Raw genomic sequence first — 19,773 nt, forward strand, 5'->3', positions numbered from 1 at the left:
AAATTTAGATTTAGTGTAATTTATGCGGTCCATTGCTATTATTGGTTTGGATTCTGGAAAATGTATGGCACCTATTCAAGCAGGTTTTGGACGACTACAGCCAATGCTTTCGACGGGTCTTCTGACGCAGTGTTAAAGAACTTTGTGTGATGGAAGTCTGATGCCTCCTTGACATGTATCAGACCTACTGGAAAGTGTATGCTCGACTCCAACCCTCAGTAATCCAAGGCTTTGCTGCTTGTCACTTTTAGCGAAGGCTTGAAGGGATTTTATCTTATTTTTTTCCTTGGACAAAGGCTTGATGAACTGCGTGTCTCTGATGTCTTATGGGTATGCACCCCCCCCTCCCCCTCCACTCCTGCCCCCTCCTTTTACCCAGTGACTCTTTGATGGCGTTTTTTGTTTGTTTATCTGTCCGGACACCATTGGCATTATAGGTGTTATGTTTACAGGTGTGCTCATGGAAGGCATGGATAAGGGTGGTTGGTCATTCATTTGTGTTCTGGGCGTCCAGGCACTACATGACCCATGTCTGGTCATCCTTTTCCGACCCTATTGAGATTCCTTGGTTGGGTAAAAGGGTTTGTGTGCTTTTCGAGTCTCATAGCCATATTGGTCTCAGAGGTTGTTAATAGAGGCCCTCCCGACATACTTGTAGTACTTCTTGGAGGGATTGATTTGATTATGGCGGATCTTTCGAGTTGCTGACTAAAATAAAGCTAGATTTTAGAGGGATCCAAGTTGTGCTGGTCGGGCATATCCCTAGGATCTGCTGTTCGAGATGGTTAGTGGCTCCAACTTGAGACTATTTCTGCAAAACTGAATGGGTCCACTGGCCTTTTAGTTAAGGTAATGGAACACCCCTTGATTGCATGTAATTCTTTCAAGCACAATTGGGTTCACCTTCCAGGTGGAGGTAATATTTGTGCACTCATTATGAGCAGTCTCCAAGAAAAAAATAACAAAGTAAATATAATTAGAGTCAATGGCCATTGTCGTTAGGACTCTTAGGGGCATTGGTATACCTACGTTCCTTAATTATGAAAGCACAGTCTCCCTTGTTTAGACAAGATGGGGATCAACTCAATGAAGAAGGTTTTGGGGCTGTCAATAGTGGGTAGGGGCTTGGTTTAGGTAATTTGGTAGCGGGCTGTTTGTCCATTAAAGGACTACAGTGGAGGTAAGAAAGCAGTGAGATCCGTGACTGATACATACGGTGCTATTGTTGATTGGCCACATGACACTGCCCCCTTCAAGAGTAAGATGCCTCTTGGTTCTTTTGTGTGGGGGGCATATTGACTGCTTTGTGTTGGCACTCTGATGCCAGATTTAGTAAAGGCGGTGCTCCTTGAATTAGTGGATTCAGGGCCATTTGATCCTTCGCTCGTTTGGTTCAGTATTCAGTCGTTTAAACCATCTTGCATTTTGCTTTCTACGCCACCAATTTCTTATAATTAAAACTGTGACCTAATTTTACTAAATTTACTACTGTGTCAGAGTCTTTATTAGCAGTTTACAGTATTAAGTTATAACATGTGGGAAGGCGATTGTGCAGTGGAAAGGGAACATCAACAATATGCAGTTTAAAGAAATTAATGTAATTTCAGTGCATGCAAAGCAGATCAAAAGAAAATTGCATTAATATTGCTGATTTTAGAATAGTGAAATTCAACTCAATCATTGCCCTCAGTAATTGTGTGAACTTAATCACTTTGCAAAACCAGATTTGTGCAAATGCAGATTAATGAACACAAATATTATATGCACTCTTTATGCTCTCCTAGGGTGAAGGCTATTCCAAATGGGGACTTGTCTATGTATTTCCATATGAATACAGTATAATTACCGTATTTACATTTGATAACAGGCGTGTTTTATGAATGCAGTGGGTCTGTGTGGAATAATAATTATATATAGGCCACAGCCCAACTCAACAGCACAATTCTGTAGATCTTCTCCCTTTACACTTCCCAGGCGCGGGCTGGGAGGTTTCAGCCCGGGGGCGCACAGGTGGCCGCATCACAAGACACGCGATGCGGCCGCGTCATAATGAACAGCCATTAGACTGAGCGGCCCGGGTGCCCGCTGCCCCCCTGCCTCCCGGTCCAGCCCGCCCCTGACACTTCCTAATGCTTACTTTTTCCATATGCTGTTTTTTTGAGAATGCTGGATGCTGCTGGTGAAATACTCAAATTTATATTTGCTGTACATCTCCAATCATGGATGCATCCTCTAATGTCTTTTCTGAATATACAATCAAACACACTAGGTAAACAAAATAACATTTTACCTCTGCTACAGTTGAATGCTTCTCATTATAGAGACCATCAATCTTAATGTGAACCTGTCATCTGCAATTGTTTTACTTAGTGTGTATAAGTATAAAACAAGGTAAAGTAATATTGTTACCGCAGACCTGTCACAATTTTCTGCAGTCTCCCGAGTTTCAGGTGGCTCACTGGCTCACTGGTCAATGACAGTCTCTGGTTCCTTTGTAACATCAGGGAAAAATGACTACTGGTCATTTGAAATATAGAACAATGTGCATGGAGAGCAATGTTCCCCCTCCTACCACTCCCAGACGGGGTTTTCATAGAGGATAGAGAGCATCAGGGCCTAGTAGTAAAGCTCTCCATACTGTGCCCCTACTGCTATTATTGACATCTAAGTTAATGTCTTTGCATGTATACATGTGAATAAGTATTAAGATTTAAAATAGAAAAAAATGTCTCCCTATATGGGATTAAAAAAATAATAAAGCAAAAAATTTACTTTAGTAAGGTATTTGTTGGTTACCCCTAACTGCATAAAAATAGTATGAGGCAAAACCATGGCTAAGTGCATTTCTTGTTTCTATTTTGCAAATGTTTCCCTACAATATTCAAATTAAAAATATTTATTCCAATATGCTACAAAAAGAAATTTACCTAAACTAAAAAATTTAACTTTTGTGTAGTGACGCACCATTTTGGTTTTCGCTTTTGGAACTGCATGTGCTGCTCTGGTAGGAAAGTTTAATTTTTGCAGTATATTACAATTGCTGAACAGCACTTGGTTGGGGAAGGGATATATTAGTAATTCAGTACCTTTTATGATAAGCCTTGCACCCACACTGGGTACTGTTAATTACTTTGGCCTCAATCCCAGCCTCCATTTGGCAAGTGTAAAGCCCTGGCGAAAATATCTGGTCAGAAGTTCCTACCTATCTGTATGTGGTGAAACAGGGACACTATGTTGAAGCCATTTGAACAATGGGGCCTATTTATTATTTAGCAACGGTAACAATCATTATGTATCGCTGCGATACATAATGCAATACCGCTACAATTTACCATGCCAGGGCTACTCTGGGAGGCCTGGTGAAGATCCCCCTTTTCCCTTCTCCACGAAGGGTCTATGCTCTTCACCAGAGGCCTAATGCTGCCGGCATGTAGAGTAAGTTAAATGCGCATGTGTAGCTAATGTCTGCACATGCGCATAGTTATGCGACCCGGCGGGGGATAAAGCAAAGCCTCTCTGGTGTCACTGGACCCCATAGAACAGGCAAGTTAGTTTGCGCCACAAAGCTTTGCTTGATAAGCTACTCACATTGTAGTCCCCATGGAGTTATATGGGTACCGCGGTAACGAATGAAAAGTAGGTTAATGCAGGAGAAATCTTAGTTTTTTTTACCATATTGTGCACACACAAAATTAAGTTTTAATCTGTAATCATTTTTTGTCACATTCTGAAAGGAGTCTGTGATGCATTAAAGACTGCTATCCTAAGCCTGACCTATACTTTAAAATGAAAGTCTGACACACAGTGCAGACTCTTTTGTTCCTACAATACAGCACATTGGTTGTAGTTTTACTGAACCTTCTTGATTCTGTTCCTCCAGTTAGATCAAGTTAATTGCTCCCAGATGTCGGCTTTCCCATAGTTAGAGTGCTAGAACTAAAGTATTCCATTTTAGCCTTCCTAATGAAAGTATAGACTCACATGTACTTTATATTGTCATGCTTTCTTTGCACACCCTCCCACATCATTTATATATGGGATTATGACCAATTTGTGTTGACACAGCTGCTCACTGTACAGCATCTGCTGTGGTGTAGGTTTGCTCAAGTTGCTTCTTCAAATTTGAAGCAGTTTATTTAAGCTTTGTCAAACTGTGCTACTTTATCTTTCCTGGCTAGTGTCAAACTTACTGTCTGTACCCGGTGATTTCAAGGCATTCCCTCCAGTTATTCAGTCGTTACATCACACATTAGTATGGATTCATAATAAGTACCACACCTAACATGGAAAACATTTCAGCTCTCCTCCTGGAGGAAATATACTGAAGCTATTCTGGCAGACATTTGAACCAAATCCATTCTCACTTAACAAAGTAAAAAATGTACAACTGTAGTTTAAGAACCATGCATTTTTCTGTAGAAGTTCAAATGTTTTTATAGCTGACTTCTACTTGTGTTGGAAGAATGCACAATATTATGGGGAGACATAGGCAGAGTTGCTCCTAGTGAACTATTATAACAAGTATGGTTGATGTTTTATTGCCCAGGTCTGAAGGGTGCCCTGAGCTACCCCATCCATGCCATGTGGTGCATATATGTAAGAATGTTAGAAAAGAGTACATTTAGTTGTATGAACCAATAGCAATGTCTTGTTTAGGGAGGAGGGATGAAGATTAAAGATTTGTGTAAATTTAGCAAGGGATTGAAAAAAAATTACTGCAATGTACAATTAAGTTTGTGGACTACACTAGAGCAGGATTAATATACAGTAGAATGCACTTGTGTAAATATTATATAAGCATCATTCCCTGAAATGAGTAAAAATCCATTGTAGGGTTGCATTCAAATAAAACTTTCAATGCAGTCCCAAAGAGTGAGGAATTCATTAAATTAGCTGAGGCACAAACCTTTCCTGTACCTGTTGATCAATGCCACGTATCATTTGGACATATTTTGGCACATTCTTCCTAACTGAACTACTTTAGTGTCAAGTCATGCTGTAATCATCTTTGAAAGCATGTGGCTGCTATTATAATGCTGCAGAACATTGCTGCAAATTTGTGGCCCTGCTCCCTGTCTGATCTAGAGACTGAAAAAGCTGCAGGTATTTCACTATGGGTCCCACTGTAAGACAAATTGGCTGTTTATTTTGTTTCACACTCTTCAACATCCTAAAGTAAGGACTTTGATTGTCCATTTCGAAGTAGAAAGTGCAGTACAGGCCATTTTTATACTTAGAAGCATCATTGTCACATACTAAGCAGCACATATATTGGAGTGTGTACATTTTGCTTATTCATTGCCCATCTATGCTGACACTTTTATATGTTGCAGATGTATATATGATAATGTATACATGCATATGTCTGCAAAAGTAAAAGTCAGCACCTAGGGCCTGATTCATTAAGGATCTTAGCTTGAGAAACTTCTTATTTAAGTCTCCTGGACAAAACCATGTTACAATGCAAGGGGTGCAAATTAGTATTCTGTTTTGCACATAAGTTAAATACTGACTGTTTCTTGCACTGTTACATGGTTTTGTCCAGGAGACTGAAATAAGAAGTTTCTCAAGTTAAGATCCTTAATGAATCAGGCCCCTAGTGATTATATAATACATAATTGTAATATATAATACAAAATATAGTAAACCTATAATCACATTAGTATATCAGTTTTGTATTTGTGGGCATAATCCACAAATAACCCACATTTAACATGGGATACATATTTCTGATTTGTGAGTCTCCTGGACATTCAGGGAGAGTAGGCAACAATTACTTACTTGATAATCTGTTAAAAGCATATGTACAAGCAAGATATTCTGCTATAGAAATGATTGGCATTTGAAATGCATGAATTTCATTGCATTCTTAAATGGCTAATGGCTTCCTTTGGGTTTAACACTTTGAATTCTTCAATAATGTTTTCCTATTTTATTTTTTGAAACAAAGTGTTATTGGCAAATGTATTAGAGAACAAATGAATTGTTGATCATCTGTTTGCACTACAACACGCACTTATCTTTTTGTTTCCCATTTTTTTTTTTATCCTAATAGGCCAACTTTGATCTGTTCATCTAGAAAGATCCCTGTTGAGATTTAAAAGTGTTTAGTGCTGTGTGACCAAGAACATCTGGCTGAGTCTAATCTGCTCTTTACACAAGAAGAATTGAGCATGATGACTGTTTTAATCTGCAGACAAATCTGGACTATGTGCAGCAACAGACAGGAAGTAATTTAGCACAATCTAGCTGAATAGGAAAAATAGCTGTGGATAGGGAGAATCCATGTTAATCCATCAGATTTTATAACTGTCCGGTTTTATTTGTTCATGACTCTATTAAGATCCCTAAACTTCACATCCTAACATATAACTGCAAAAATATAGTTTGGTAAACCTGCTTAAAGGGATTGTGTCCTTTTTAATCAATCCCACTACTCACATATAGCAGATATGTGACCTGTATCCAAGAGCCTGCTCGCTACTTTATTTGCAGATTACAAGACTTCTATACCTCTATGGAAGTGCTGTGGATGGATTACTTTCTCTAGAATGCCAGCTCAAGGCTTCAGGTAAAAGGGTTCATCTGGGGTGGACATATTATTGGCTATATGTGGGGCAATATTGATTGATAAAAGGGTGCTCCAAAGTGGACAAACACCTTAAGAACAACAACAATTTAATTTCCTTCTTAATGCTAAAAAATATACTAAAATAGCTTAAGACAGAACACCACAACTACCTGTATGGCTGAATGTGATTCTATTCACATGTTCATGTTTTAAGGTATGGCCTTAACATGAAAATATCACTGCGTGTCTAACCCTAGTCTAATATCAATCAATAAATGGAAGGTAATAAAGTTGATGTTCTTCATTTAATTGTCAGATCCAAATATAGCTTAATTGCTTTTCCATTGTGTACCAATAAAAAGGCATTTTTATTAACATAATGAAAGCAGTCTGATTTGGTTATGTAACGTTCCTGGACACATACTATATGGACAGAAGTATTTGGACGCTTGACCATTACACCAACAGGGACTGTAATGACATTGTATTCAAATACATATAGTTTAATATGGAGTTGATCACCCTTTTGCAGCGATAACAGCTTCCACTCTTCTTGGAAGGCTTTCCACAAGGTGTTGGAGTGTTTCTGGGGGAATTTGAGCCCATTCATTCTGTAGAGCATTTATGAGGTCAGGCACTGATGTTGGATGAGTAGGCCTAGCTCGCAATATCATTTACAATTCATCCCAAAGGTGTTCAATGGGGTTGAGGTCGGTTCTCTGTGTCGACCAGTTAAGTTCTTCTACACTGAACTCATCAAACCATGTCTTTGTAGTCCTTGCTTTGTGCACTGGGGCACAGTCATGTTGGAATGGAAAAGGACTTTCCCCAAATTGTTGCCACAAAGTTGGAAGCATAGAATTGGTCCAAAATGATTTGGTATGCTGAAGCATTAAGATTGCCCTTGCATGAAGATAATGGACCTAGCCCAAACCCTGAAAAACAGCCCCATACCATTATCCCTCCTCCACCAAACTTCACAGATGGCAAAATGCAGTCAGGCAGGTAACGTTCTATCATCTGCCAAAGCCAGACTTGGCCATCTGACTGCCAGAGAAGCGTGATTCATCACTCTACAGAACACGTTTCCACTGCTCCACAGTCCAGTGTCTGTGTGCTTTACACCACTCCATCCGACACTTGGCATTAGTCTTGGTGATGTGAGGCTTGCATGCAGCTGCTCGGCCATGGAAACCCATTCCATTAAGCTCCCGCTGGACAGATTTTGTGCTTACACTAATGCCAGTGGAAGTTCAGAACTCTTCAGCTATGGAATCAACAGTGCATTGGCGACTTTTACGCACCATGCGCCTTAGCCGTCATTGACTCCACTGTGATTTTACGTGGTCTTCCGCTTCGTGGCTGAGTTGCTGTTGTTCCTAAACACTTCCACTTTCTAATAATATCACTTACAGTTGACCTTGAGATATCCAGCAGGGATTAAATTTAACTAACCGTCTTATTTCAAAGGTGGCATCTTATCACAGTACTACGCTTGAAGTCACTGAGCTCTTCAGAACGACACATTTTGTATTACAAATGTTTGCAAATGGAGACTGCATGGCTCGGTGCTTGATTTTATACACCTCTGACAACGGATCTGATTGAAACACCTCAATTCAATAATTAACAGATGTGGCCAAATACTTTTGTCCATATAGTGACCCTTTGAGTGCTATAGCTTCTCATAGTAAAAAAAAACAGTGCAAACACAACTCGAGTTGCATTGAGGAAACAATTACCCCAGTTGCACAGCATGGAAAGTTTGTGACTGTGCACAGAGCAAAGCAATGCCTACAGTTTTGCCCTGTAACTTTATTTTAATTGATTTAAATATAAGCTGGCCACATTTGCCATTTTGGATTTACATATTTGAACAGCAATGAATAAATTAGTTGTTCATTTAGCCAAGTGTGGAAACTACCCAAAAATACCACGTATCCTGTCTATTCCTCTGCCTTGTCATGTCTTCATCCATCATCAGTACTATAAATGCCATTTTCACAAACAAAAGCAGTTATATCACACACTCGCAATCACAGTACTTGTAACAACATGCCTTGTGCTGGGTTCTGTAAATGCTACTAAATGTTTTTGTCATTCTGCTTTCTGAGAAAAATAGGGGGATACTACCATATATGACAAATAGTTAAAGAATAACTAGGATCTAATATTATATGTTAGCCCCCACTCCTTCAATTAACAGGCTGCAGTTGGCTGGTGGCCAGAACCCCTGCTATTTGTGATTCTATATCCCCTCCTGGCAAAACTTGACATGGAAATCAATGCCAAATGGACTAAGGGGCCTATTTACTATCTAGAGAAAGCCTTATCTCCAGTGAAAACGGATTTTGCCAGAGATAGGGCTTCTCCCTATATGTAGACGCCACTGACCAAGAGACTTGCCTGCTATCTCCGTTGATGGCCTTTCCCATGGGGCCTATTCGACAGGCTTTGTGGTGGAATATGTCTAATAATAGAGTCCTCTCTTAATCTTTCTTATTCACTACACAAATAAAGATGCTGTACATTTATATTCACAGTTGCTGAGTGAAACATGCTAAGACAGCTAAGTATACATTATTTTGTTTTAAACTGAGAGAAATGCTGTGAAAAACATACGAAAGCTGTGGACATGTAGTTTGGCTTCGCATAATGTCCAGGGACATATTTGGTTAAAGTTATATAAACATAAAGCAGGAAATTGCATTTTCCTGTCTTCAGTTATAAAATACATCCTAGTACACAACACTCCTTTTGATGAACTTCTGCTATATATATTGATATGCAGACTTGACTTTCTCCTTTTATATCAGCGTGATTAAATATTCTTAGAAAATAATATAATGCCAAAGATGCATACTACAATATAGTAAAGTACCTACTGTTAGATGTTAGTTACAGTCCACAAGGTTAATATTGAACATAGCCATTTACAGCTAAAACTGTATAAAACACATACTGCAACACTATATACAATGAATAAGGCAAAATATCCTCAGTTACAAAGAAGACAAATAGTTACAGTACAACTATACAGCTTGTGTTTTTAATATGTATTATATTTTATGGTAATTATGTCTCTGTTCATGACATTTCCCTGAGCAGCAGCAATTATTATTTTCTTCTTTCTGGATAAAAGATCCCTTACCTGTATATCAAATAAGTAACCACAAATCAATTTTGAAAAAATTATCCAGGGAACTGCGCTTGAGACTTAGGGCCCTGGTGGCAGGATCTAGCAACAAAGTATTGATATACCCTTATCTGTAAACAAAGGTGATTTATCTAATATGTAGCTGTGCTAAAAGGCAGGAGGCAGTGTAAAAGTACTATTGGCAGCTTTAATATGGCTATAAATCCTGTGGAGACATACAGCCTCGGACTGGCCTGCCGGGTAGCCGGGCTATCCACGGCTATCGGCCGTGTTGAAGCTTCGTCCCCCCCGCTGTTAGGGCGGATCTTACGGGGAACACCCAACTGTCGATGGCGGCGGTGGCGGTGACACTTCGGTAACAAACACACTAGCGCGCAGGTGCAGAGAGCCCTATCTAGGCTCTCTGCACCTGCGCGGTAGTGTGTTTTTCCCTTTCAGCAGGGGAGAAGGAGTTCCTGCTGCCTTCCTGTTATCACTAGCCGCGGCCGCCCAGAGGAGCAGGATGCCGGAGCTTTTCACAGTCACAGGTAAGCTAGCCAGCCTGTCAATTTTTTTTTACACAGAAAAGAGCAGAGAAGCCCTAAGGGAAATGGGTAGAGCCCTGGCTGAGGGACAAGAAAGAGGGAAATGGGGACAGAAAGTGAGAAGGGGCAAAGGCAGCATGGCAGAGAGTGAGAAGAGGCCAAGGCAGCATGGCAGAGTGTGAAGGGGCCAAGGCAGCATGGCAGAGAGTGTGAAGGGGCCAAGGCAGCATGGCAGAGAGTGAGAAGAGGCCAAGGCAGCATGGCAGAGTGTGAAGGGGCCAAGGCAGCATGGCAGAGAGTGTGAAGGGGCCAAGGCAGCATGGCAGAGAGTGTGAAGGGGCCAAGGCAGCATGGCAGAGTGTGAAGGGGGCCAAAGCAGCATGGCAGAGTGTGATAAAAGGGGGGCAAAAGCAGCATGAAGGGCGCAGTGTGATCATAAGGAGGCACAGAATGGTGATTAAGGGGCACAGTAATGTGTGTGTGATGGCACAACGGGCTTGTGGCAATGTAATGTGTGTGTGGTAGATGGTGGCTAAATAATGGGTGCTATTTTGTTTGTAGGGTGAAGGTGGGGCAATTTAATTTTATAGTGGGGACTATTAATTTAAGATGGGTTGGTTTGGGGGCTATTAATTAAATATGGGGCTGAGTTTGAGGAGAATGAGGTCTATTTATTAAATGTGAATATGAATTATTTAATGGCAGTGATGGTTGCGGGAAATAGGTATATTTATTATACGTAAATGGGATTAATTTATTGCAGGGGCTGTCTGGAGAGAGGGAAATAGGTTTATTAAATGGGAATATTATTACTATAATGTTGGGGCTGGAGGAAGGCCTAAGTATTAATTGTGGGTCCTATTGATTTAACGCCAGGACTGGTTGGAATTTCCTAAATGTACCCATTATTTTTTCCAAATAGGGCCTTCAACATTCCAGGATCCAGATAAGCCACAACTAAAGAAACCAGCAGCCACAGGTGGTAAAAGTGAGAAGAACAAGTAGGACAGTCTGTCAAATGTTCTGAGTCTAGTGCAGGCTTGGCTAACCTGTGGCACTCCAGGTGTTGTGAAACTAATAGTCCCAGCATACCCTTCCAGCAATAAGCTGCTATATACTTGCAAAGTATGCTGGGGCTTGTAGTTTCACAACACCTGGAGTGCCACAGGTTAGCCAAGCCTGGTCTAGTGGGACAATCCCAATTTTTGGTGACTGTTCTGCCCAATCTAAGGGGCAGGTCAAGACTGTGTACTCTTTATATACACACTGCATTCTTTATATACTACACTATCTGCCCTTCGTAAGCTGACCACTCCCCCTCTAGTGTCTGGTCCCGCCTCTATGATGGCTGACCACGCCCCCTCTGGTGGGTCCCTAGCAATGCAGTCCCCCGGTGGGCCCTTCATGCCCCAGTCAGACACTGGAGACATAGGTTGTCTACCCACACAAAACTTGTTGGGGAGATTTAGAAAAAAAAACAGGAAAACTCTGCCTTTATAAACACATTAGTTATTTCAACTATATTATTTAATAGTAGTATACAGGCTTTGGTACATATTAATGTCCCAAAGTAACTTCTTTTTCTTGAGGGTATACAGTATGTGAAGCATCAATTAAAGTTCCATTTATATATGAATAATGTCCAATCTTTAATATTAGTTTATTCTAAACAGGTAGAGAATATCATTGTGAGGCAACAATTTAAAATTTCTACTTATTAAATCCAAACTATCACCTTCCACAGCAATTATTCTAACCTGGAGCCATTTCCCCCGTGGCTGTATTACTGAACAAGCAAATCTCATTTATTTTGCTTTAAAATGTGTCTGGGCGTGAGCAGGAGGACCAGTCAGAAGCTATAATCTCTTCACAATGGTTGCCGATTGGTCCTTCCTCTCACACCCCACCTCTGCAGCCAGAGACGGAACTAGCAAGCTGTGGGCCCTGGTGCAGGTTGGCAGGGAGGAGGGTACCAGGGCCTCTGACCCTATGTATCTGCCATGCAGAGGGAGGCATTATCTTTATGGGTCCCGGTGCACTGCACATGCTGCACCAGTGGTAGTTCCGCCATTGTCTGCAGCATGAATCAGCACTGTTTTTTTTAGCTGGGGCTATGAGAAGAACCACAGACAGCTGCAGAGAGCAGCCCCTGAAGCTTCTGCGGGGGGAATCACCAAGTTACTAAAATATATATATTGGTGGTAGTCCAGCTTAAATAACTCTCATCATCATCATTGGCTATTTATATAGCGCCACTAATTCCGCAGCGCTGTACAGAGAACTCAATCACATCATGGAGATTACAGTCTAAATTCCCTAACATATACACACACAGACAGAGAGAGAGATTAGGGTCAATTTTAATAGCAGCTAATTAACCTACTAGTATGTTTTTGGAGTGTGGGAGGAAACCGGGGCACCTGGAGCAAACTCACGCAAACACGGGGAGAACATACAAACTCCACACAGATAAGGCCATGGTTGGGAATTGAACTCATGACCCCAGTGCTGTGAGGCAGAAGTGCTAACCACTAAGCCACCATGCTTATAACTCATGTTATTTAAAGAAACAAACATAAACATGTTCTCATTTTAATAGAACATTTAAGCATGTGTTTCCTTGTCTTTTGTATTTCCAAAAAGATGAGATTATTTGCACCAGAGATTCATTTGATGTACATTAATTTATTTGGGAATCTTCAGAAAAGCATGGCAATTCTGGTATGATCAAGCAGTATCAGATAATGTGATATTAAAATTGTACTTACCTAGTTGAAAGTGGTCTATTTTCATAGTGCTGTTTGTCAAAGTTCCAAAAATTGTGATAATTGAAATTCTTCTTATGGCCATTTCACAAACTGTCTCAAGATACTCATCTCTCTGTTGTGAATACATATTGCTGTCCTCTTTTGGTGCAGTAATAAGCTATATGAGAAATACAGAATATGTGTTATGTAGAAAAACACAGATAAAATGAGGCATATCCGTAACATTAGCAAATTAAGCTAAAATGTGCCATATCCTATAACAACCAAACACTAGCTTTGGTATGTCTACAACAAGTTTCATGTTACTTGAAGCCAGGTGTTGGATGAGCTACAGTCTGCTCATTTTCCTTACAGTGACGCTACAGGGAAAACAAGACTACTGCCATCTATCCATAGCTCTTTAATAGAGTTTCCAGACTGTTTTACTAAACAGCTATCTCCTACAGCCCTGTGAGGCGACTGTTGAGTTTACGTAAGAGTGGGAAGTTTCATGTTGGTGTACATCAAATATCACTTTTTGTATGGATTGTAATGACAAATATTACTAAATCCAGACCTATATTTAGAGTTTATCTTTGGCTTAACTATAATGCATGAATGTGCCATGGATTGTTTTGGTGTGTGGTCTACTTGTCTATACAGTCATGTACGTCTACTTACCTGGCTTTGATATGTAAATTCTATCATTTCCAGGGATGACACTTTCATTGTTAAAAATAGTTGTTAAAAAATATTTCCACATTAGGAAACATCCTTTTACAGATGTATTCCCTCCTCCACTTACCTGGGCAATGGGATCAGCCTTACTTCAGCATTGTAATAAGATTGGTTTGTCTCAGTGCAGTAAATATTGGCGCTAAGCCCTTGAAATCTCAGTATCATGTGGTGAGTAGTGGGAATCTAGGCCTTTTCTGTGTCACACAGTGCATTTATGCCTAACGCTTACTAACTATCTTACAGCCTTCTAGTTAACTGAACTGCTTCATGAAGACTGAATGGAATCAAGCACAGGGCATTAGGCTCTTTGATATTATTTTTCAGCTGTTTGTGATGCATAGGAAGCAAACGCTCTATCGCATTTTTCTCCTTAACAAAACTGCACCGTCACTCAGGGTAAGGCTGAACACTGCATTTAATTCTTCTATATTAGCTTTTAGTTGTCTATGAAAATTGAAAAAATGCGAATAGACTTTTCAGGGCGAGCTTTAGTAAAAACATTGCTAATGATCACATTGGAGTGTTTGTGGTGTCAGAATGGATATCATTATGTGGTTTTCGTCCCAACAAATTTGGCTTTCCTGCATGTGTGGCCAATTTGACCACAGATCTGGCCATTTGGTGATTGGGTAGAACACACAGGCATAGTGTCTGTGGATTGCTTACTTCCAGCTATGGGTGGCCTGTTGATTTCAGTAATGCCTCTTACTGCAGAAATTTTAAATGATACCTTTCTATGAGAACTAGCACTAGTACACAAGTGTCATAATATATGAAAGAACTAAGGTAACATTCACAAACATATACTTAAAATACTTGGTATATATGACTTTTTTAAATACTTAGTATGATATTTACATAAAATTGTATTGCTCCTGATTTCCAGTTCTGCAAAATAGGAAACCATATGGGAAAAGTACTGAAACCCTTCATACGAAGTAACCCCATAAATGTATATCCGCTTGCTAAAACAACTATACAATAATTTTCAAATTAAGGTATCAAACTTTGACCTATAATTTACAGTTATTGTTTAGATTGTAATGAGTTTAATTTATATCATATTTTTGTAATTATTTAAATTACATGTATGACAATGGGCAGGTATAAACACAAAGGAGGGATGAAGTTTCCCTCCACCATAATCCCTTTGCCAAAAAGTGTTGCTCTTGTGGGAAGATTTATCATGATTTCATTTTTGTAGGTGTTTGAATATATTTACATCAAATCAAGTACTCACTCCAATGTGTCTCACATCAGCCAGATCTATGACCCCACTTTCCACACTGCCATTCTATTAAGGTTAGAGTTTTAATTTCTAGGCATAGTTCCACTTTAATAGTTACAGGACCATACTGGACATTAAAGCCTTCAAGAGCACTTCTTTGATGTGTCCTGTTACAGTTTACATCTTGAACTCCTGAACATTACACATGTCATTTAGATGATAACGGATTCATATCCTGTGCATCACATTGTATGACCTATACTGTGATGGGGAATATGCTACCTCACCCCATTCTCCCACTTATCAGAATAAGGACCTGACATCACCATAAATAGGCTTTGTACTAACCTTCCCCCAACTAATATACAAACCTATAAAACATTGGGCAGCCAATCACTTTACAGCTAATGCTCCTGTTATGAAATAATATGTTTAAAAGCATAACAAATCACAAATAGTTATAACCAAATCATTTCTACAAAGACTTACCAACAATCTTCGTTTGCCTTCAAAGTTTTCCAAAAATGTTGTCAATGATTTTTTCGGAATTTCTGTAAATGTTTTTTTTACTGGTTTTATAAACCCATCATCGTCTCCTTTGCCTCCTTTTTTGTTCTTTTTGTTACGATCCTTCTCTGGCTTCTTCTTATCTATCTTTTTAGCTGGTTTTTCTTTCTTGGAAGATTTCTCTGTCTTCTCATTCTTCTTTTTCTTTTTTTCAATTTTTTCAGTTTTTTCCTCTTTTCTCTGCTCTTTATCTTTCTTAGGAGGGAAATTTGCCTCTTCTATGACCTCTTCCACTTGTGATGTTGTGGGTTTCCCAGGCTCAACTTTGTCATCATACTCATTATTTAATATTTTATCCACTCCTTTCTTTTTTGATGACTTGGCCTTTGTAGGTTTCTTCCGACTTGTTGTGATGTCATGAGAGCTGTGGTCCTTTCTATCTGTACGATTATCCCCAAACCGCCCTGTGTTTTCCTTTGTGTTGTGCTCTGTAGTGGTTGTTGAAATAACTGGAGCATCTGTGTGGGACTCATAGATCATCACTTTGTTTATTTTGGTTGTTGTAGCAAAGTGCTTTCCTGTCTGCACATGTTGTCTATCTCTATGTTTATCTGCTCTCACAGGAAAGTAATGGCCTGCTGTTTCTGGATCCCTCGTCGTTACCTCAGCTTGCACAAGTAATCTGTGAGACTCAGGAGTGGTATGTGCCTTAGTTGTCCATGGTTTCTGAGTTGTAGGAAGAACTGTTGTTGGCAGTGTTGTTGGTGGCCTTGTTGCTGTAGTTAATATGCGTGTTGTTGCTTTCGTTATAGGAGAAATAGTTGTTGCTTTAGATGTGGGTGAAGGCGGTGGTGGAGCTACAAATGACTTTCGCGTACTTTTCAACCTAGAGGACCTTGTAGGAACTACAGTTCTCTTTGGCTCCTCCTTCTTAATGGAGACTTGGACAGTGTTAGTAGATTGTGTTGGTTTTATACCTCTTGTACTACTACTACTGCCACCACTAGTTCCACTACTGCTGCTACTACTTTCTCCTTCTTGAGATACTTGTCCCTCAACTCCAGCCGCTTTACATTTTTGCACAAACCCTTTTTGCCTAAGTTTTTCTATTCGCCTTATTGGACTTTGATCAACAACCTCATACATTGCTTCTAGACGAACAGGATAAGGATACTTTTCCTCGACTTGCAAAGTCTTCTTAAGAAGAACCATTCCAAACTTTCCTTTTTCTAGTTTTAGCGAGGCCATCATTTTTGGCACAATTGATGGATCAAGTGGCTGTTCTAAGATCTTTCCTTCATTTGTAATTCTTCTAATTTTACCCCCTTCCTCTCCTTCCTCGTGGAATATGACAATCTGTTGAATATGTCTTTCGGCAAGTTCACAATACACATCATTTTTGAGAAGACTCATCATAAGGCGATAATAGCCATCAGATTCGTGTGGAGCCGAGATGATCCAAACTCTATTTTTCCCAGCAAAGCTAGCGAGAATATTTGGAGAACTTGAAGCAGATTGAAAACGTGTTGTTCTAGAGCGTGCAGATGTTACACTGTCATCCTTCAGCATTCTAACCAGGGGTCGTCTTACACCAGGCCTCTGCTGTGGATTGGCTTTTATACCTTGAGTTTTGCCTTCATCTTTCAGCATGGTTTGTGACAAGTTTCTTTTGGCTAAATCCTTATTTACAGAATTACTTTGATTTCTAAATAAACTGTGATGCCGTCTATGGGAAGGTATTGTTCTTACATTGTAAGTGTTTTGTGCCGTACGAATGGCTCCTTTGTCCCGCTGAGGTGCTCTCCCCTGGGAATTGTCAGAAGCACATATTAACCACACAGCCAGCAAGATTTCCAGGCGTAAAATTACTGTCCAGTTCATGGTGGTGTTGTCTGTAAAAGACAGAAAAAAAATATCACAGTACACAATAACATTTAAAAAATAATCCTTCACATAGAATTGTGACATTGTTAATACATTTATACTGACTTAAGTGCATGTTGAGTTTTTAATTGCAATTAGGAAAAAATACTGCTGGGTTTAATTAAGTGCAGTTTAGGGAAGGATTTGAGTAGGATTTTAATGCCCTAAAATGTAAATCCTATGTTAATGTTAGTTACATTTTAGCCCACAATGTTTTGATCAAAGCCTGCAGAAGACTAAAAGCCCAGTGTAAATCCTACTTGAGTTGTGTTCACAGTAGCTGGAGTAGCTAATGCACTGTCACTTCAGAATACCTGCTCAGATATCCCTTTCTTAAAAGTCACTCAAGCTGCAGCACATAAAATTTTTCCATGTATCTGTGCTCCATTCCACTAATGTTAGTTCCACTGCATGACAACGTGCCTAAATAGCATGTTAAATAGAAGTTATTGATACCTATAGAGAACAGCTTGAAAATATGTCTGAAGACTAAATGCAAACATAGGTTTGATGATGAACATAAAGAAGTTGCCATGCAGTGTGAGACCGCACTATTGCTGGGATTGACAGGCTTCTGTCATACCAAGTAAATGGCTGCTAGCATGCTGATTAGCCATTCACCAATCAGAGATGTGGCAGGTCTCCACACACTGATTGGTGGATGGCTGGAGCTATCCACCAATCGGAGTGCAGGAAGCTGGAAGACAAGGGACCACATGTGGTATGAGCAATGTAATTGGGTCAGCACCAGAGATCTGGGGTCTGATTTTTATTTCACTTTTAATAAATACATTTCTAATTTGTCTAAATGTCAATGTATATATCATTCAATCACAGCAGTATACTCACCCAGACCAGCAGCTAGTTCCCCATTTTGTACCAACAACCTGTGCTCCCAAAATGTCCCAGAAGCCACATCACACCAATCCCTAGCCACATCATGCAGACCCAACCGCCCGCACCTCACTGCACAGTCCTCAGGCCCTGCTACCCCTTCTTTTCATACCTGATTTTTAATAGGAGGTGGGGTTCTAGATCTGGGGTATGATCTTTTTATTACACATTAAATAAAAGAAACACATTGGGGCTGATATTTTGTTATCCTGGGATGTGTTGTGTCACTGAGTTTAAGCCTGCAGCTAGGGTAAGGAGAACCATTGAGATACATTATAATGACTCACAAAAGAGTCATTAATTTGACTACTTGTATGTACTTGACAAGTATATAACTACTACATTGGTCCATGACAAATTAACCATACATTGTGGTCAACACATTATATTGCTTATTGCAGTATATCCTGTGACAGAACATTGTACAGATATCCATCTGGCACATTGTTGTACAGGATTTTTCAAAAGGAAGAAGCTCAGGAAGAGGCTTTAAAACACAGTTTTTGTGTGGCGTTACTGTGGCTAGGAGTTATGTTGGCATCTTTTCACATTTAAATTACATTGATGTTGTATAGAGTAACTTGATAAGTTCAAAAAGGGCTTTGAATGCATGCCTCTAAGCTTAAGTAACTATATACCTACTATGTTAGCAGTATTTCATGAACAATAATAAGGTTTCCAATACATTTTTTGTCAGCAGTGATTAAAACTTTACAATAGCACCTCTTTATCTTCTTCATGGTTTCATATAGCAATATATGGTGGTATAATATAGCAAAATGCAGAATATGTCTTGGTCCAAGGTATGATAAAGCAGCACACCTAATTCATGTCAACGCATACAGCACATGGTCTCGCCTTGCACCTATAGGTGATACACCCTTGACTTTGTCAGGTTCTTCTTGGCAGGAAAGTCTTATATATCAGACTAATGTTGCTCTGCTCGCAAAAAAATAAACATATGTTCTTATGTGCACAAGTCTAACACCCTGACTAGATGACAACGCTAATGGTTCTTGTGTTACATACCCAGAGATGTCAACCTGACCCATATCAAAAGTAGATACTTGAACGTAACATTGATTATTCCACTGGTTAAATCTGGACTACACTAATGAATCAATAGAAACCAAGCATTTTCAAACCATTAATTGCTTTAGCCAAAGCTAATTAAATTAATACTTGCCAACTCTCCTGGAATGTCCTGGAGACTCACGAAATTTGGGTCAGTCTCACGGACTCCCGGGAGAGCTGTGAAATCTCCCGCATCCCGCAATTGCGGGACTAAAATAATGCGATTCGCTGTGAATCGCGTCATTTTGGCCCTGCCGCCCGCAACAAGACGGCATATTTGTTGAGGGGGCGGGACTAAAATGACACGATTCACCACACCCCCCCCTCTCCCGCCCTCTAGACACGCCCCTCTCCCGGATACAACTTGCCAAAAGTAGGCAAGTATGATTAAATTAGGTAGCCATTGTCAA

At 39.9% G+C, this 19,773-nt stretch overlaps 2 protein-coding genes across 2 annotated transcripts in view; one reads left to right on the top strand and one right to left on the bottom strand.

The window, feature by feature from the left end:
- Positions 1 to 19,773, top strand: part of SLC35A5 (solute carrier family 35 member A5) — a 315,996-nt gene that overhangs the window by 85,090 nt on the left and 211,133 nt on the right. The gene's annotated exons all lie outside the window — the stretch shown is intronic.
- Positions 1 to 19,773, bottom strand: part of CCDC80 (coiled-coil domain containing 80) — a 74,814-nt gene that overhangs the window by 53,455 nt on the left and 1,586 nt on the right. The window contains exons 2-3 of the mRNA XM_075196375.1: positions 15,455 to 17,364; positions 13,021 to 13,177 (exon numbers count right to left, since the gene is read on the bottom strand). Of these exons, the coding sequence (XP_075052476.1) occupies positions 13,021 to 13,177; positions 15,455 to 17,353 (2,056 nt within the window). The 5' untranslated portion in view covers positions 17,354 to 17,364. The remainder of the gene's footprint in view (positions 1 to 13,020; positions 13,178 to 15,454; positions 17,365 to 19,773) is intronic.

Source organism: Mixophyes fleayi, chromosome 2 (assembly GCF_038048845.1).
Source record: "Mixophyes fleayi isolate aMixFle1 chromosome 2, aMixFle1.hap1, whole genome shotgun sequence".
NCBI classification, from domain to species: domain Eukaryota; kingdom Metazoa; phylum Chordata; class Amphibia; order Anura; family Limnodynastidae; genus Mixophyes; species Mixophyes fleayi.